The sequence below is a fragment of the Aotus nancymaae genome, unplaced genomic scaffold, assembly GCF_030222135.1.
Source record: "Aotus nancymaae isolate 86718 unplaced genomic scaffold, 86718_ANA_hifiasm-v0.15.2.pri h1tg000057l, whole genome shotgun sequence".
In the NCBI taxonomy this organism is placed as follows: domain Eukaryota; kingdom Metazoa; phylum Chordata; class Mammalia; order Primates; family Aotidae; genus Aotus; species Aotus nancymaae.
In genome coordinates, this window is record NW_026988471.1 from 22,554,653 (window position 1) to 22,575,396 (window position 20,744).

The 20,744-nt window shown below is 35.7% G+C and overlaps 1 protein-coding gene across 4 annotated transcripts in view; it reads right to left on the bottom strand.

Moving 5' to 3' along the window:
• Nucleotides 1-20,744, bottom strand: part of ATAD2B (ATPase family AAA domain containing 2B) — a 194,084-nt gene that overhangs the window by 67,050 nt on the left and 106,290 nt on the right. For all 4 annotated transcript variants that reach the window (XM_064363892.1, XM_064363891.1, XM_064363890.1 and 1 more), the window contains 3 exons: nt 18,326-18,416; nt 12,664-12,975; nt 9,414-9,546 (listed from right to left, as the gene is read on the bottom strand). In XM_064363892.1, the coding sequence (XP_064219962.1) occupies nt 9,414-9,546; nt 12,664-12,975; nt 18,326-18,416 (536 nt within the window). The remainder of the gene's footprint in view (nt 1-9,413; nt 9,547-12,663; nt 12,976-18,325; nt 18,417-20,744) is intronic.

Below are 20,744 nucleotides of genomic sequence, written 5' to 3' on the forward strand. Positions count from 1 at the left end.
TGCAATAAAAAATGAAAAAGGGGAGATCACCACCAATTCCTCAGAAACACAAACTACCACCAACGATTACTACAAATAGCTCTTTGCACATAAACCAGTACATCTGGAAGAAATGGATAAATTCCTGGACACTTGCACACTCCCAAGACTAAGCCAGGAAAAAGCTGAAACCCTGAATGGACCAATAACGAGGTCTGAAGTCGAGGCAGCAATTAATAGCCTACCAACCAAAAAAAGTCCAGGTCCAGATGGGTTCACAGCCGAATTCTACCTGACGTACAAAGAGGAGCCAGTACCATTCCTGCTGAAACTATTCTAAACAATACAAAAAGAGGGAATCCTCCCTAACTCTTTCTATGAGACCAACATCATTCTGATACCAAAACCTGGCAGAGACACAACTAAAAAAGAAAACTACAGGCCAATATCCATGATGAACACTGATGCAAAAATATTCAATAAAATACTGGCAAACTGACTGCAACAGCACATCAAAAAGCTTATCCATCACGATCAAGTAGACTTCATCCTGGGGATGCAAGGCTGGTTCAACATACGCAAATCCATAAATGTAATCCACCACATAAACAGAACCAAAGACAAAAACCACATGATTATCTCAACAGATACGGAGAAGGTCTTCAACAAAATTCAACAGATCTTTATGCTAAAAACTCTCAATAAACTAGGTATCGATGGAATGTATCTCAAAATAATAAAAGCTATTTAGGACAAACCCACAGCCAATATTATACTGAACAGGCAAAAACTGGAAGCATTCCCTTTAAAAACTGGCACTAGACAAGGATGCCCTCTCTCACCATTCCTATTCAACATAATATTGGAAGTTCTAGCCAGAGAAATTAGGCAAGAAAAAAATAATAAAGCGTATTCAATTAGGAAAAGAAGAAAAGTCAAACTGTCCCTATTTGCAGATGACATGCTTGTATATTTAGAAGACCCCATCATCTCAGCCCAAAACCTCCTCAAGCTAATAAGCAACTTCAGCAAAGTCTCAGGATACAAACAAAATCAACGTGCAGAAATCACAAGCATTTCTATATACCAACAACAGACTAATAGAGAGGCCAAATCATGAGCGAACTCCCATTTATGATTGCTACAAAGAGAAAAAAATACCTAGGAATACAACTAGCAAAGGATGTAAAAGATCTCTTCAAGGAGAACTACAAACCACTGATCAAGGAAATAAGAGAGGACACAAACAGATGGAAAAACATTCCATGCTCATGGTTAGGAAGAATCAATATTGTGAAAATGGCCATACTGCCCAAAGTAATTTATAGATTCAATGCTAACCCCATCAAGCTACCATTGACCTTCTTCACAGATCTGGAAAAAAACACTTTAAATGTCACATGGAACCAAAATAGAGCCCGAATAGCCAAGACAACCCTAAGCAAAAAAAAAAAGCAAAGCTGGAGGCATCATGCTACCTCACTTCAAACTATACTACAAGGCTGTAGCCTTGTATATTGGTCTATATCTCTGTTTTGGTACCAGTACCAAAACAGCATGGTACTGGTACCAAAACAGAGATATAGACCAATGGAATAGAACAGAGGCTTCAGAATCAATGCCACAAATCTACAACCATCCGATCTTTGACAAACCTGACAAAAACAAGCAATGGGGAAAGGATTCCCTGTTTAATAAATGGTGTTGGGAAAACTGGCTAGCCATGTGCAGAAACTGGACCCCTTCCTTACACCTTATACAAAAATTAACTCCAGATGGCTTAAAGGTTTAAACATAGGAGCTAACACCATAAAAACCCTAGAAGAAAACCTAGGCAAAACCATTCAGGACATAGGCATAGGCAAGGACTTCATGACTAAAACACCAAAAGCAACGGCAACAAAAGTCAAAATAGACAAATGGGATCTAATTAAACTCCAGAGCTTCTGCACAGCAAAATAAACAATTGTTAGCGTGAACCGGCAACCAACAGAATGGGAAAAAATTTTTGCAATCTACCGATCTAACAAAGGGCTAATATCCAGAATCTACAAAGAACTAAAGCAGATTTCCAAGAAAAAAAATCAAACAAACCCATTCAAAAGTGGTCAAAGGGTATGAAGAGACACTTTTCAAAAGAAGACATTTATGAGGCCAACAAACATATGAAAAAATGCTCATCATCACTGGTCATTAGGAAATGCAAATCAAAACCACATTGAGATACCATCTGACGCCAGTTAGAACGGCAATCATTAAAAAAATCTGGAGACAACAGATGCTGGAGAAGATGTGGAGAAATAGCAACACTTTTACACTGTTGGTGGGAATGTAAATTAGTTCAACCATTATGGAAGACAGTGTGGTGATTCCTCAAGGATCTAGAAATAGAAATACCATTTGATCCAACAATCCCATTACTGGGTATATACCCAAAGGATTATAAATCGCTCTATTATAAAGACACATGCACACATATGTTCGTTGCGGCACTGTTTACGATAGCAAAGACCTGGAATCAACCCAAATGCCCATCAATGATAGACTAGACAAAGAAAATGTGGCACATATACACCATGGAATACTATGCAGCCATAAAAAACGATGAGTTTGTGTCCTTTGTAGAGATATAGATGAATCTAGAAACCATCATTCTCAGCAAACTGACACAAGAACAGAAAACCAAACACTGCATGTTTTCACTCATAGGTGGGTGATGAACAATGAGAACACTTGGGCACAGAGAAGGGCAAAAACAACACTCACTGGGCTAGGTAGGGAGGAGGAGGGGAGGGGAGGGACAGCGGGGTGGGGGTGGATGGGGAAGGATAAGACCAAGAGAAATGCCTAGAAATGCCTGATGTAGGTAATGGCAGTGGGGAGGGTGGATGTGGCATGTATGTACTTAGGCAACAATCCTGCAGGATGCACACATGTATCCCAGAGCCCAAAGTACAAAAAAAAAAAATCCATTATTCAATTAAAAACAAAGAAAAGAATCATAAAAAATAAATGGGGGCAGCACGGTGGCTCACACCTGTAATCCCAGCACTTGGGAGGCTGAGGTGGGTGGATCATTTGAGCCCAGGAGTTCTGAGACCAGCCTGAGCAACATGGCAAAACCCCATCTCTACAAAAAATACAAAAAAAATAAAAAATTGCCAGGTGTGGTGGTGTGCACCTGTAGTCCCAGCCACCCGGGAGACTGAGGTAGGAGGATCACCTGTGCCCAGGAGCCATGATGATACCACTGTATCCCAGCTTAAATGAGAATGAGACCTAGTCTCAAAAAATAAAATAAAAGGAACAGAAATGGATGATAAAATAAATGTTTAAAAACAGAGGAATCCGGACATTTCACAGCATAAACAAAATGATTTCTAACACAAAATTTAAATAAAAAGATTCACTTATTTTTAATTCATAATAATCTAAAAACCTTTGTAACTCAAAAATTATAATCTGAACCAAATAGCAAACAAGCAAATGGCATAAAGAATTTGCCACAGAGCAGGGCACAGTAGCACATGCCTGTAATCCCAGATACTTGAGAGGCTGAGTTGGAAGGATGACCTGAGCTCAGGAGTTCAAGACTAGCCTGGGCAATATAGAGAGATCCCATCTCAAAAAACAGTTGATTGAAAAAAACATAAAAAGAAAATTTAATTAAAAAAAAATTGGCTGGGTGCGGTGGCTCAAACCTGTAATCCCAGCACTTTGGGAGGCCAAGGTGGGTGGATCACAAGGTCAGGAGTTCAAGACCAGCTTGGCCAAGTGGTGAAACCCCATCTCTACTAAAAATACAAAAATTAGCTGGGCAGGGTGGCGGGTGCCTGTAATCCCAGCTACTTGGGAGGCTGAGGTAGAGAATTGCTTGAACCCAGGAGGCAGAGTTTGCAGTGAGCCAAGATCTCACCACTGTACTCCAGCCTGGGTGACAGAGTGAGACTCCATCTCAAAAAAAAAAATGTAATAAAAAGAATTTGTCAGCTGGGCGCAGTGGCTCACACCTATAATCCCAGCACTTTGGGAGGCCAAGGCAGGCGGATCACTAGGTCAAGAGATTGAGACCATCCTGGCCAACATGGTGAAACCCCATCTCTACTAAAAATACAAAAATTAGCTGGGCGTGGTGGCGTGTGCCTGTAGTCCCAGCTACTCGGGAAGCTGAGGCAGGAGAATTGCTTGAACCTGGGAGGCGGAGGTTGCAGTGAGCCGAGATCGCGCCACTGCACTCCAGCCCGGCAACAGAGTGAGACTCCGTCTCAACAACAAAAAAAAGAATTTGTCATAAACAGGAATGGTTCTTAATGTATAAAGAGTTTATATGCATAGTTTTGGGGGAAAAAAAGCCTCCATGGGCAAAGAACTCAGACAATTCAAAACGAAAATAGAAATAGGAAATTTTTTAAAGTGTTTATTTATTTAACAGTTATAGAATGCCTCCTATGCTGAATGCCTTAACCCTAAGTATCAAACAATACTAGTGTTATCACAGAGCTCATAATTGAGTGGTATTTAGTAAAAAAAAAAAAAAATTACCATAATTCAATGTGATTAATAAGTGATACCTGTTTAAGTACACAGTGCTATGGGAGATACCAGTTAAGACACTCATAGAAGGCATTTCTGGAAAACTGTTACCGAGGCAGAAACCCAACGGATTGGAGGTATAAAAGATGAATTCCAAGACTACAAAACAGGATGTGCAAAGGACCAGAGGATAAAAAGAACATGGCTCTTTGGGGTAACTGATACTGCTCATACAGCCAGTTTTGGTTTTGTTTGTTTGTTTGGTTTAAAGTATCAGGGACATGTTGTGAGGGGTGCAGTAAAGGTACTAGGGTTGGGGAGAGAAAAAGAAAGGTTAAGTTAGATTACAAAGGGCTACAAAGGGTTTTGTAAGCCATGTTAAAAGTTTGGAATGTGTATTGAAGACAATGGGGAAGCATTAAGATACTTTAGAGGAGCAAGATACTCATATACATGTTAAGGGAAGATAACTCTATCTCAGCATGTCAGTATGGGAATGGGTTTTGAAAGAAGGCAAATGAGAGGAAAGATAATCAATCAGGCATCTACTATAGTAACCCAGGCATGAGATGTGAATGGTAGTTCAACAAAAAAAGTGATAGAGGAAGAAGGAATAGCCTCTGATGAGACTTACTTAGTGAGAAAAATAAAAGAGACTTGGTCATTGACTAGACAAAGAAAGAAAGAAAAGGAAAGAAGTTGAGAATGATGTCAAATTCTAGCTGAGACAACTGAATGGATGGTGGCTCACAAGAGTCATGGGAAGAGAAGGGGAAATATAGTCCAGCTATAGATGGAAAGATCAATGGTACAACAAAGAGGAGATGGGCCACTGGACAGGGTCAATCTAGGCTTGAGAATGAAATGGTAGTCATTAACACAGAGAGGAAAAAATTGAGAAAATATGAATGAAAATAATGACAGACATCTTTTATCTGTTATATTAATAAACTGAAAATTAATTTTAATACCCATTATCAATGAGAAGATAGGAAAACTGATATCTTCACAACTAGTGGAAAAAAAGCACAACTTTTCTGAAATTATATGTGGTAGGTCTAAATATGCCAAAATGTATGCCCAAAAATATTCAGTAACTCACTCCACTCCTATGGACTCCCCAACCTCTTACTATCATCTATATTTTTTCCCATAGTACTTATCTTCTAACATTTTATCTATCTAGCAATCTATTACATTTACTGTTTTACTATCTGTCTCTTCCATTTAAAAACAGAAGTTCAATGAGGCAGGATCTTAGCCTATTTTGTTCACTGACATATCCCAAGTACCCAGGACAATGTCTGGAACACGATGCGCACTTTCACAAAACATTTGAATGAGTGAATGAATATACAAAAGAACAAATGAGCAATTCAACAAAACAAAAAGATATTACATTCATCTATCTGGTTTGTAAAGGTTTTAAAAGACAGTGCTCAGAATTGATAATGGCAGAAAAACACCACTTTCATACATTAGTATGAGAAATGTAAACTGGTACAAGCCTTCTGGAAAATAATTTAACAATCTGTGTCAACATGCTAAATGTGTATACTCTCTGACACAGCAATTGCTGTTCTTAAAATTTACCTTACACTTTGAATCAGATAATGGTATAAAGATGTATGCTTAGAAACAAATCTATTGTTTAGAAAAGAGGAAACTTGAAAATTTCAAATTTTACCAATAAGGGTCTATAAATTATGGATAGCTACTATGCAGCTATCTTAAAATAATGATATTAAACATATACTGACATGAAATAATATTACCTACACAGTGGATGAAAAAGTAAGTTATATTAACAACTTATAGGTGGATATAATCTAATAAGGTATGAGTCTATACATTATACATGCATAGAGAGAACATGGAAGTGTGGTCATCAAAACTTTAACAAATATTACCTGCAGATGCTGGGGCTTTAATTTTTACTTTCTTCTTTATGCTCTTCTTTATTACTTGAATTTTCTACAGTGTATACCATCTTTCTAATCAGAAAAAACAAAGCTATTTTCATTTGGAAAACCTCAGAAAGCTCTGTTTCTAATCACCCTTATGATTACATAAAGTAAGAAAGATAACTTATTTTCCATCATAAGGCTTCTCTACCAGATTGGTAAACCTTAACAATCTTGATTTCTCCTTTATATTAAATGTGAAAAAGAAAAGGTTTCAATGTTGTTTCAGGAGACTATTCTCAGAAATCCACCAGCAATACTCAGGCTAATGAGACTAAAAATCAGCACTAAACTTATGCTTTCTTCTGGCTGAGCACCTTTTTTTCTGCATTGATCTGTAACATTAATGTATCTTGCTCAAACAGCGAACTAAACCAACCAAACAAAAAAGACTGTATGTTGCCAATACTAAAGGCCTTAATTCTAAAGTGTATGCTTCTTGGAGAGTGTGAAACATATTGTTCAACTTACCTAAAGAAGCAATGTAATTCCCTAGCTACTTACTAAGCTCAGAAATCAATTTGGAAAAAATATTATCTTAGGAAACAAACAGCACAGAGAGCCTGGCTCTGCCACCTGCTAGAAAGATGATCATGGGCAACTTAATTAACTTTTGTGTGCTTCAGTTTCCTCATCTATAAAATGATGATACCACAAATGCAATATGATTCTTGAGAGGCCTATATACATTACTGAATATGAAGCACAAGATCTTTACATACCAAATGCATATCTAATTTGTTAAAAGCACTCAGATGCAAACTCCCATCCCTTCATACTGCAAAAGAGAGCAAACATCACTATTTCTCCTGTGAAAACTTGCCAGACTTCCAGCAGAATTAGTTCTGCTTTCACAGCACTTTTGCCATATTGAAATGTTTGTCACCCCCAACAATGAGACCTTCTCTAAAGTAAGAATTATATCTTATTCACACTTATGTTTTCAGCATCTCATACAATACCTGGCATATGGTAAACAAAGAAAAATTGGATAAATGGGTAGTTGAATATAGAAATAAATGAATAATATTATTAAAACATCTAAAAATGTTTATTCTAGAATATAGCTGTAGGAAAGTCAAGTCAATGAACTAGAAAAGCTTATGTAAAGGAAGCTAAAATTAAACCAATTCTTTCAGAAAAGCTAAAACAAAATGAGTCATACCAATGTCTCACATTAAATCAGTGGCAGGAAATGTCCTCAATAAAAAGTCAAACTTAAAACTGACATATTTTCTAATAGCAAAATCTATTTCTATATTCCTTTATTGACAACAGTTATCTTATAAAATTAAACACATCTTTTGACAGTTTCTTAGTTTCTGCTACTATATAATGCAAATCCAAATAACTATAACTGTCAAACACACATACACACACACACACACACACACACACACACACACACACACACAAAGAGAAGGAGAGAAAAGGAGAGAGAGGGAGGGAGGAAGGAAGGGAGGGAGAGAGGGAGGGAAGGAGGGAGGGAGGGAGAGAGAGAAAGAGAGAGAAAAAGAGAGAGAGAAAAAGGCTAGCCAGGTGAAAGGCAAAAAAAAAAAAAAAATTGGCTTTCCCATAACTATCAATAAAACAAATCTGTAAAATGCTGAAATAGCCTATAAAAAAATTTCCCCAAGAGCATAAAAGAATCTGGAGAAGAAGAAAAAAACTTACTAATAGAAGAGTTTGCTGTTAAAGAACATATGAAGAAAAAAAGAGAAGATGAAAGTAATTTAGGCTCATTTTTAAAAATGAAAAACAAGAAAGGATTATCAATGCTAATAATCAAATCAACAATGTGCCAAAATCTACATGGGAAAACTTCAAGCTGGAGACTTAAATTTGTTCAAAATATTGAAAGTACACACAATCCAGCCTCTTCTAATAGAAGTGCTATTAGATCTACCTGACTGAAGCTTTATGGTCCTTCAATTATGGGGCTAATTATGTAAATCCAAGTAAAGATGCTGTTAGTATGTGAAAACTGTTTGGTCTCTTCATTTAAAATTACATTTGTACTGTAAGTGTTTACCTATTATAGTGCACAGCAAAAGCTGCTTTAACACAGATAACAAAAGGGTAAATGTAAATTGAAAAACCATAAGACCCAACTTATGAAAGTGTAAACTAATGATGTTTCTAGAAAATCAAAAAGTTATTTAATTACCGAACAATTTCTAAACCAAAATCTCTTTAGTAGCCTTAGAGACCTAAACGATCATCTAAAGTTCACTACAAATTAAAGTACTCCAGATCATGGCAAATATTTTATTTCTGCCCATTTTAGTTTAAATAAAAAGCAATGAAGTTAGAGCTCATGGGTTGACTTTCTAAGGGTAAGCCTTCCCCGGCCTCCATGGAGGAAAAAAATTCACACCATCACTTTTAAAAAAAGTAAACTTGGCCGAGTGCAGTGGCACACGTCTATAATCCCAGCACTTCGGGAGCCCAAAGTGGGCAGATCACCCAAGGCCAGGAGTTCGAGACCAGCCTGCCCAACACAATGAAACCCCATCTCTACTAAAAATACAAAAATTGGCTGAGCATGGTAGCACACACCTGTAATCCTAGCTACTCAGGAGGCTGAGGCATGAGACTCACTTAAACTCAGGAGGCAGAAGTTGCAGTGAGCCAAGATCATGCCACTGCACTCTCCCCTGTGCAACAGAGTGAGACTCTGCCTCAAAAAAAAAAAAAAAAAAAATCAAAGTAGCAGGAAAGATTCTTCTACTTGGAGGAAAAAACACCTAAGTAGTTAACCAACAAACTAATTATTACATGAAAAATAATACACAGTAAAAGTTTTCCAGAATTGTGTCCAAACAACAGAAGAACAATATTCCCCCAGTTATGACCATGAGTAAAAATATACTATAATTCTAATCATAGTGTCAAATATCACTCTAAATACAAAGAAATTTGATATAAATTACTCACATTGTAAAATGAAGATAGGGTTTATGTATAGCAGCAGTTGACTGTTTCTTTGGTGATCCTGAGTGACAACTGGTCTCAAAAATTGATAAAGCATTTTCATCTTCACTATCCTCTAAAATTAAAGTTTCTATATCTGTTTAAGAAAATCACAATGGTTATGAGGCTTACAAAGTCATTTAATATTAGTGTCCTACCAAAGCTATGAAAAATTGAGTTAAAAATCAAACGACATTAACTAATAAGTTATCTATCAAATATAATACAGGCAAATTAACAAATTGCAGCTTTTAAAATAATTTACAAACAAAATTAATATAATATTTTTACCTTTACAGACTATCTACTGAAGTATTATGAGATGTAATTTGGGAGAACTCACTGACTGACTGAAAAAAAAAAACAAGTCTAGAAAACAAGTGGCACTCTCATAAAATCCCACTTATTTAACTAAAAGTCTCTGAGTTAATTTTGACCAAAACCAGTCCATTTCATCTTTAGTTTAATTAGTAGGTTAGTTGAGTCAAGGCCAGTTCTTATAAAAGCAACAAGGAATAAACTGACTCTTATTTTTTAAAGAGGATACACCATGTCAAGGAAGTCTTAGTCTAGTTAAGATGGAGTCAGAAATTCTGTCAAAGCTAATATTAAAAATACATTCATTTACATAGCATTATTCTCTCTATGGGCCTTAGGTTACCACTCAGGGAACTAAATGGAACTAAAATCTCTACTGACAATGCAACACTTAAAGCCTTACCTAGACTACCACCTAAAGTATGAACCGCTATACTTCAAACACACCTAATCAAAAGTGACAATTCATTCAATAAAAAGCAATGCTTCATGTGTACAGGATATGACAGAGAATTAAGATAAAGAGAAATCATACCCTTTCAAAACAAACCAAAAAATATATATACAGATGCTTTCTAAAATGAGATACTAAATTGTGCTGGCAGATAGAGATTTCAAGTGGCTTTTAAAAGCTAAATACTTAGTACAAGTCATACTTTAAAAATTGATCTGGGAAATAACTGAGTATCTTTTGAGTGATAATTTCATACACACAAGGAAATTATATTTGTCTAAGAAAAATATTAAAGACCAAAACAAGCCAGAACAAATAATATAACTAAATAGCTAAAAGTCATTATTGATAATCAAATAAAATTTGGTTGCTCTTCTCCACTGGTTCATGTCAACTAGTTCTACCAACAGGATCTAATGTATACTTTATATTTACAAAAAAAAGTTATAAGAAAACATAGATAATAATACTATAAAATGGCAATTCACAAATGGAGATAAAGAGCTATGATAATCTCTCCAAAGGAAAGATGAGGTTTTATGATTTTCTAAAGGTGACATAAGTTTTTTGGGAAGTTTTGGTACATACAATACATTTCCAGTTATGAAATTCAGAAACAAAAAATTCACAAATCATGGCATGGTGCCTGGCTCATAGATATTCAATAAAATAGTCGTTCCTCGCTCTGTCTGCCAAATGTAAGAAATCAGGTATTCCATGTGGTATCTTACGTGAGTCTGTCACTAAACAATTAAAGTTTCTGAAAAATATATTTATGACAGAAGAATTCATTGAACAATATTCATAATTTTTACTATATATATTTTTAATGTTAGTATAATTCTCTGAATAATTTTCTGTTTGGTGCGGCCTACATTCCAGACCAGGTGCTAGGCACTGGAGAAATTAAGATAATCAAAAGACATTAGTATCCCTTCAAAGTTTACAAGCCTTATACTCTGATTAGAATGTCAACCTAATTTTTAAATTTTAAATTTTGATGTTTTTAATATTTTTAATTATTATTATTTTTTAGAGGCAGGGTCCCACCATACTGGCCAGGCTGGTCTTGAACTCCTGACCTCAGGTGATCTTCGGCCTTGGCCTCCCAAAGCGCTGGGATTATACTGCATAAGTCACCACACCCAGCCAGGAGTGATGTTTTAAAGATAGTTTTCTGTTTGTATCTCAGGTGCAAAGTTCAATCTTGAGGCTTGATACAACTCTAGACCCTCTACAATCAGGTTCTTATTTACTCCTTTAGCAATACCTCACACTCCTATCAGCACTGCATACTGCAGAGTGCCCTACCAATAACAACAAAACGATGAGTTTAATCCAAAGAAGCATTATAGCAGCATAGGTAAAGGCAAAGGCTCTGTGGTCAGGCTCCCTGGGTTGAGGCAGGCCCCAGAACTTTCTAAAAGACCTTATATTAACTAAATTACCAGGCTGGATGTGGTGGCTCATGTCTGTAATCTCAACACTTTGGGACACCAAGGAGGGTAGATGAGCTGAGGTCAGGCGTTGAGACCAGCCCGATCAATATAGTGAAACCCCATCTCTACTAAAAACAAACAAACAAAAAATTAGCTGGGTGTGGTGGCACACACCTGTAATCCCAGCTACTTGGAAGGCTGAGGCAGGAGAATCACTTGAACCCAGGAGGCAGAGGTTGCACTGATCTGAGATCACGCCACTGCACTCCAACCTGGGTGACAGAATGAGACTATGTCTCAATAAATAAATAAATAAATTACCAGCCTACATCTCCCACTCTCCACCTCTATATAATCAGAGTGCTCACCTGTAAGCCTGTTAAGAGGATTAATAGGCGGGGCACAGTGGCTCACGCCTGTATTCCCAGCACTTTGGGAGGCCAAGGCGGGTGGATCACCTGAGGTCAGGAGTTCAAGACCAGCCTGGCCAAAATGGTGAAACCCCGTCTCTACTAAAAATACAAAAAAAAAAAATTAGCCGGGTGTGGTGGCAGGCACTTGTAATCCCAGCTATTCAGGAAGCTGAGGCAGGAGAATCACTTGTACCCAGGAGGCGGAGGTTGCAGTGAGCCAAGATGGCACCATTGTACTCCAGCCTGGCCCAACAAGAGCAAAACTCCATCTCAAAAAAAAAAAGGAGTAATAAATGACAATTTAAGGGCTTTAAAGGTTAACCTATTATTATTACAGTCAACTTTCTAAAGATAGTAATAGCCCTATATTAAGATGATCAGAATGTCCCAAAAGTGAACATTCATTCATTTGTCTTACAAACATTTGCCAGGCAACTACCATATGTCAGGCAATATGCCAGGCCTGGAATATATAGTACTGAATAAAATAGTTAATATTACAAAAATGACACATAATCTTATGAGGAAACTATATTTATTTATTCCTGTACTTGTTTCATTTTAACAATATGAAAAGTAGTTTACAGTACCTTCTTTTTTGTCACTCTGGCTAATTTCAGCATGAGGAAACACTTTTTGCAAGACTGCTAGGATGTTGTTGAAGCTTCTTTCCAGCAGTGGCCTTATGATGGGAGACAGTGCATGCCCTGAAGACATCACAGCACGCTGGGAAGCAGGCACAATATTCTGCATTGCATGGTAAAAATCTTGGGCACTAAGCACTATTGAGGAAACATCCAGCTGCAGTTTATGACTGCTAGCATAGATCTGGGGATAACGCCTCCGCAGCGCAATCAGGGCAGCTTCCGTGCACAGGGCCTTGATATCAGCTCCACAATAGCCTAATGCACAAAAGGAGAAGGATAAAAAAGGTACATTCATTATTCCATGCACCAACTATGTTTCGTAAATATACACATCTTTATCTAAAGTTGTAATCAATACTAAATCAATAACTATGTACAATTTTATCAGTAAAATAAAAACTAGCCATTTAAAATCACCAAATAAAACTGTTGAATTAAGGCTAAATACTTACACTAAGATTAAAAATTTTTGAATATTTTTAATTAACAAAAACATAAGCTAACAATATTAAAGTAAAACAAGCTATGTTTCTTATGTCCTTGATATAAGCTTTAAAACAAAAGTCATGTATTATGTGATTAACTGATTACAATGTACAACTTTTTTTTCTTTTTAAGAGACAGAGTCTCAAATAAATTAATTAATTAATAAGAGATAGGATCTGACTCTGTCATTCAGCCAGGCTGGAGTGCAGTGGTGCAATCTGGCTCACTGCAACCTTCACCTCCCAGCCTCAAGTGGTCCTTCCACTTCAGCCTCCTGAGTAGCTGGGACTATAGGCGTGTGCCACCACACTGGTGTAATTTTTTTATTTTATTTTATTTATTTATTTTTGTAGAGATGAGGTCTCACTATATTGCCTAGGCTGGTCTCAAACTCCTAAGCCCAAACGATCCGCCTGCCTCGGCATCCTGAAGTGCTGGGATTACAGCCGTAAACCACCACACCTGGCCTATAATGCACAACTTTCTTTAGAAAAAAGTTTTAAAAGAATAATAGTTACATTTCAGTCCATCATCAGTATTCTCAATCATTAGATTAGTTCTCATGACATTATACTTACTTATAAAGGATTTTTCTAATATTAACTTCCAAACACATGAAAGAGTGGTATATAAACAGAAACTTCAAAAACAGAGGTACTCTACTACTAACTCTGAGTGCAGCCAACTATTAACATTCATTTACTCCTATAATTATCACTTAAAATTGTAATTCATCTGATAGTTCCAAATATATTAAATAAGAACATTAAAAAATATTTCCTCCTGAGGAATGCTCTCTGTGGGAAAAAATATTTCCAGTGATTTTCCACATTAATTTTCTTTGTTTAGTTTAAAATGACTGATAATCTAATTCTAAGGGTTATATCAACATGGGGTATTATTTATTACCCATGTTTAATGGATGATCCAATCAAACAACAGATCAAGCCCCAGTGTTTTAAAGTCATTTCATTCATCTGAGTAACAAATACACACAAAAACACATACTCTGTTGCATCCTTGTCACAAAATGAAAGAAAAGCTCAAACTAGTTTTTTCTGTTAGCAATTCAACTTGCATTTGGTCACAATTATCAGTTATGCCAGCAGGGGGAACCATTCAAATAGTTACAGAATATTGGACCCTAACTAAGCTCCTCGACGAATACCAGGTTTATTTTTATTTTATTTTATTTTGGGGAGACAGCATATCGCTCTGTTACCTAGGCTGAAGTACAGTAGGTGATCATGGCTTACTGCAGCCTTGACTTCCTAGGCTCAAGAAATCCTTCTGCCTCAGCCTGCTGAGTAGCTGAGACTACAGTGTGTGCCACCACATCAGGCTAATTTTGTGTGGTTTTTTTTTGTTTTTTTTTTTTTTTGGTAGAGATAGGGGTCTCGCTTTGTCCAGGCTGGTCTCGAACTCCTGGCCTCAAGCAATCCTCCTGCCTCAGCCTCCCAAAGTGCTGGTATTATAGGCATGAGCCATCACACCTGGCCTATTTATCTTTTTATACCTCACGATGACCTTATAAAACACTTAAATACTGAACTTAAAATGGTGATTACAAAGGAAAACTTATTCAAAATTAGGGAAAAATTTAATATGATCTGGAAGAACTTAATTCAGAAGACTATAAGCAGATTAAGCATTAACATTGTTCCATGACAGCGATCTGTCTCACAAATAATTTTTCAGATAACTAAATTTACCACTAGTGTCTCATTTTATTTTCTATTTCTCAAAGAATAAACCTGGAAAAAATATATTTTCCTTTTGTATATATATCTGTTACATTAATTCAATAATGTATAGAATACTAGCTCAAAGTTATAAACAGTTAACAAAATAATCCAAGGATGTGATTATAGAATGTGAATTCTGTCTTCCATTCCAGAGGAATTAAGGAATATACTACCATCTTCAAACAATATAAACAACCACATTTCTATTTCTTCTTTAAAAGTATATACACAGTTAATGAACATACTGTACAATCCCATTTTAAGTGCAAAAGCCTGTTAAAAAAATTAAAACCCAGAAACTATTAAGGCAAAACATAAAATTAGCCACTAGAAGGCATTTTACATAGTAATGTTACCCATAACATTTATGTTTGCCATAACATGTTAATTACATATGTAACAGCAATATATTATTGTTCATCTTGCCTTCATTTATTCCAGACAAAAGAAATTATCAACAGACCCCACTTAATGAAGTAGATTTTCACATGAATTATCATAACCAATAGACTATAAAGGAGGAATTTCTTTACATTTGCTTAAAGTAAGAATTACCAGTTTATATCTGCGATTCTCACCTTGATTATCCATCTGAATAAACACTGAAACTGAAACAAGAAACAGATTCCCAAGCCCCACAATAAACCTAGTGAATCAGAATCTCTGGGGGTTTGAAATCATACGTGTATTTCGAGAAAGCTTTAGAAGTGATTCTGATACACACACAAAATTGAGAACTACTGATTTAACATACTTCCTTCTAAAATTTTTTAAGTGCATCATAACCATGGTTAAATGGGTTATACTTAGGGTGACCACATTTGCTGGTTAGGCCTTTTGCCTTGTCATAAAATAATAATTAATAGCACAACTTTTCACTCTCAAAGGGTCCTTGTTTAGACAATAAATAATATGATCATTCTAGTAATACTGAAAACATACTACAGCCTTTTAGGAGTTAAAAGTTAATATTAAAGAAATTATAAACATCTCTTTCATAACCATACTAATTCTAACATTACAATTCTAATACTCTGTGCACACATTCAGACATCAAATAAACAGCATTCTTGAGTACTGCTATTAAGATAGAAATTATTCTGAAAGGCTGAAAATACAGCTACTGAAGAGACTAGAAACAAGGCCGTAACAAAATTTTATGAAGTTCTAAATACAGCATCAAACATAACGAAGGCCCACAAGATAGACACTTCATTGAGACTCTTTCATTGTTTTAGCCCTCTCATTCAAAATGGAATAGATAAATATGATTAGAGTTGAACATTTCATTAATCGTAAGTTCCTATTATTTATGCAAATGTTCCTGATATCAATGTATGTTGAGTTTTTCACTATGCAAAAATCACACCCAATATGCATGCAAAAACCTCCAAGAACTTGGGAATTTCAAGGTAAAAGTTACCAAATCCACAACCTCTAACAAAAGGTCAGCTATCTTTGCAGCTGTTCATCAAGACTACATACTCTTTTATTAGGCATAAATTTCAATGAACTGAACCCATTCCTGTTAAAACATGTCTGGCATATATACACTAGTCAGTTTGTAATGGATTTAAAAATACTATTTCATTCCCACTTAAAGATTTGAATTTGATTTTTTTTTATGTGAACCGGTTTCTCAGATGAAATGAATGTCATAACAAAAAACAGAAGTCATTTAATTATAATGGATTTTTATGTTACCGTCCAGGAAGCAAATGGTATATAAACAGAGTCTGCAGACATACGGCCACCCCACAGAGGGGAGGAAAAATGGTAAGAGAAATTTATCAGTCCTATAAGAAATTATACCATGGAAATTCAAAAACTCAAGAAACTCCCTAAAAGCTAAAATAAATCACTTGGAAAAACGAGAAGTATTGTCTTTGGAAATGCAAAAGGAAACTAAGATTCTAATATTTGGGATGAAGAATTAAACTAGAGTATATAATATTTCAGATGGTAGACAGGATAATAGAAAGTAATTTAAAATACCTATCTCTTAGGGAATTTCCAAAACGATTTGACAACTTGACTTCTGCTTATTTCAGTTAAGGATCATTCTGTGACAAATTCACAGAAAAGTCTACAAAGATTTCCCAGTCTGATCTGAACTCTAATAAAATAATATCATAAATAAAAGGGGTCTAATTTCAAAAAGGGAAAAGATTGGATTTTGTACCAAATACCACCCTCTCCCATAAAGCAGCACAAGGCTTTGCAAAGGTCAAGCCAAATTTACATGAAATGTGTTTGGCGCATGCTCTCTTATACCAGGCAAAGCTTAAACTGAAGTAGTGCTGGAGAGATTTACGTTTTCTCCTCACCAGAAGTTGTCGAGGTCTTTGTGGTTCAAAAGCTGAGGAATGCTGCTTCGGAGATGGAGGTCCCTGTGGATGAAGAGGATAATTTGGATGTAGCTAACTGAATGGACTAATGTTCTATTTAAGTTTTAATTATTTGATGGGGGATCACAATGATTTTTTAAATTAAGTTGTTCTTTTTGGCTTTGGTAACTTTAAAGTTTTCCCAAGTAAGCTGTTGTTAGTGAACTTATTTGGGGAGATTTCTTCATAATGCTTAAAAAGTTAATGAAGATTGGGGTTTTTTTTAATTTATATTTTTCAGAGAATGAGAGGAAAACAGACAAAAGGGGGGAAAGAATGTAGGAGAAATACGTGTGTGCATATTCAGCTACCTAATATTGTATTCTTTTTATTTCAGACCTAATTAGAGCCAAAACCCTGAATTCCATCTCGTATGTGTGATCATCTGCGCAGATAAACGCTCTCACCACGTCCTAGAAGGACAGTAGTGTCCATTCACTCTGTGGGGAGATCTTCCACTCTGTGAAAAATTTACAGTTAAATTGAAAAGTTTTATATTTGGGGAAATACTATCAAATACCATTAACTCTTTTCTTTGAAGACCCCTTCCACCCAGCTTTTTTCTAGACCACAGGAATGAAAATGAACTCATTGTGTAATCTGCAAAGTAAAAGTAAAAGGCTGCAGTCCTGCTTTGACATGAACCTTTCTTTCTCAAGTTTAAGCTTATTTTTCTTAGTAAAATTTCTAAGAGGGAATGATTGTTTCAAAAGGAGACCCTGTAGTAATATTATGGATACCCAGCTCTCAACGAAAGGCATGTTATTATTGAGCTTTGTTAACTAAACACCTAATGGCAGTTAAAATTCTAATTGAGAAGTACCCAAACTTTAAGTGAAACAGTTAAAATAACTTTAAAATATAAAGGTAGAGCCAATCTGTTGCACAATCAAAAAGATAACTATGCTCATTCACATTCCAAACATAAGGGCAAAGGGAGGCTTAGCAGAACAATGACAATCAAAGAATTCAAACAGTAACACTCACCAACACATTTTTCAGCCAATTCACCTAAAAAAGCATCTGACAATTTTGGATTCCAGTCCCTGGTATGGATCTGTAAGATGTGTTTTCTTGCCTAAGATGAAAAGCACAGATATATAAAGTCTTGCCCAAGAAGAAAAGTACAGATAAAATATTATCGATCCCTCAAATATGTTAGGTGAAATAAATTTTGACTAACCATATCCCATTAAAATATTTATTTTTAAAAAAAATTTAAACAACTTAGCATCTATCTACATCAACTCTGATTCCAACAGTAAACTGAGAGATACATAGTAGAGATCTTGTCTCTGTTTCACAATCTAAGACATTTAATGTTGTAAGAGGTGAAGAAAATTGACTAGCAGCATACAACAACCATGACTCATCTGGGACTAGAATTCAAAACCAAATTTCACTTTTCTACCATACCATTTCTACCATTTGAAAATATATGAACAAAAAACTTTAATGTTATAAAAGTTATAGCCATAATTTTAAACAAACTTTAACTTATAGATTTGTGGTGTTATGATTGACAATGAGCAAAATGACAAGTAACTTAAATTTGAAAAAAGTTTTTATTCGAAAAGTTTTCAATTTTAAGTAAATATCATGCATGCCAGTTGTGGTGGCTCACACCTGCAATCTCAGCACTTTGGAATGCTGAGGTGGGAGGATCACTTGTGCCCAGGAGTTGAAGGCTAGCCTGGACAACATAATGACACCCTGTCTCTACAAAAAAAATTGTTTTTTAATTAATTGGGCATTGTGGTGAACACCTGTGGTCCCAGGTACTCAGGAAGCTGAGGTGGGAGTATTACTTGCACCTGAGAGATCAAGGCCTGCGGTGTGCTGTGATCACGCCACTGCACTCCAGCCTGGGTGAGAGAGTGAGACCCTGTCTTAAAGAAAAAATATAAAATAAAAATGTATATATATATAATGCATATTATTACTTTGTCAGTTAGTTGATGCTTTGGCATTTAATATCTACCAAGGTAATTTCAGTAAATATCAATTAAATGCATTGAAAGATCTAAGTGTTATAAACAATTTTACATTGATTTCAGCATTCTCTAGCTTAAATCTGACTGCATAGCACAATCAAAATTTTAACATATTGGTTCTACAACAAACAAATTTATTTTTCTAAAATAGCTTTTTTGTTTTTGTTTTTTGAGACTGAGCCTCGCTTTATCACCAGGCTGGAGTACAGTGGTGTGATCTCAGCTCACTGCAACCTCAGCCTCCCAGATTCAAGCGATTCTTATGACTCAGCCTCCGGAATGGCTGGGATTACAGGTATCCACCACCACACCTGGCTAATTTTTATATTTTTAGTAGAGATGAGGTTTCACTGTTGGCTAGGCTGGTCTTGAACTCTTGACCTCAAGTGATTCGCCTCCTTGGCCTCCTAAAGTGCTGGGATTACAGGCATGAGCCACTGTACCATGCCTAAAATAGTTTTTTTAAAAAACCACTAACATGTAAGAATCTATAATCAGTTGATACTACCACCACCAACAGTCAGATGAGAATTTTGTTTTCACATTTGTCTTCCTTGGAGAAAATTACAATAGTTCTTAAAAATTGAGTATGTTTGTTCCCTCAACACTGCTATCTAAGCTTCTTGAGATATGAAAAAGCAAATTATAACCAAGATGACAACATCTTACTGGCTTGATGAGGAATTTGGGGTCCAGCAACAAAACAAAACAGAACAACTTCAAAGTCATGAAGATAAATCTTGCTCAAAAAGTTGACCAAATCTGGAATCAATAGCTACAGCTTCAATTCCAAGTTCTAAGTTAGGCATTCAGCTATGAAACTTAAAGCAATGATATGACACTTATTTTCTTCCAACTTGAAGTATTTGCCTGAACAGATACTAAAAAAAGAAGGTCCAAAAGAAATATCAACCTAACAGCATATATGTTCTGTAAGATGAACATTAAGAATCTACATAAACTTCATTAGCAGCACAGGTACTGCTCATTACAAGACCCTTAAAAAATCAAGAGTATGTCAAAAAAAAATTATGCTGGAAGATATCCCAAAATGAGATCCATTCTTATCCTCTCATTTCTCTAAAAGGAGATTTTAAAAAATGAAATTAATTATATCTAAGGTTAGCAAATTATTTTCAGGTCCCTAAAACATTTAAGTTCCATGCTCTTTCCCTATATAACCCAATCAAAGTCACCTTCCTTTTGTCATACTAAAAACAAAACACAGAATGAAGAAAAAATTATTTAAATGTAGAAATCAAGAAATGTTCATTACGTATTTTACTCTATATAGCATACCAAATAGGAAGTCAAATGGCTTCCTCTAATAGAAAGTACCTTCCTCTACTATTAAATGTCAAAGACAAATTCAAGCCCCTCATTTTTCAGAATCCACAAGTATACATTCAAAC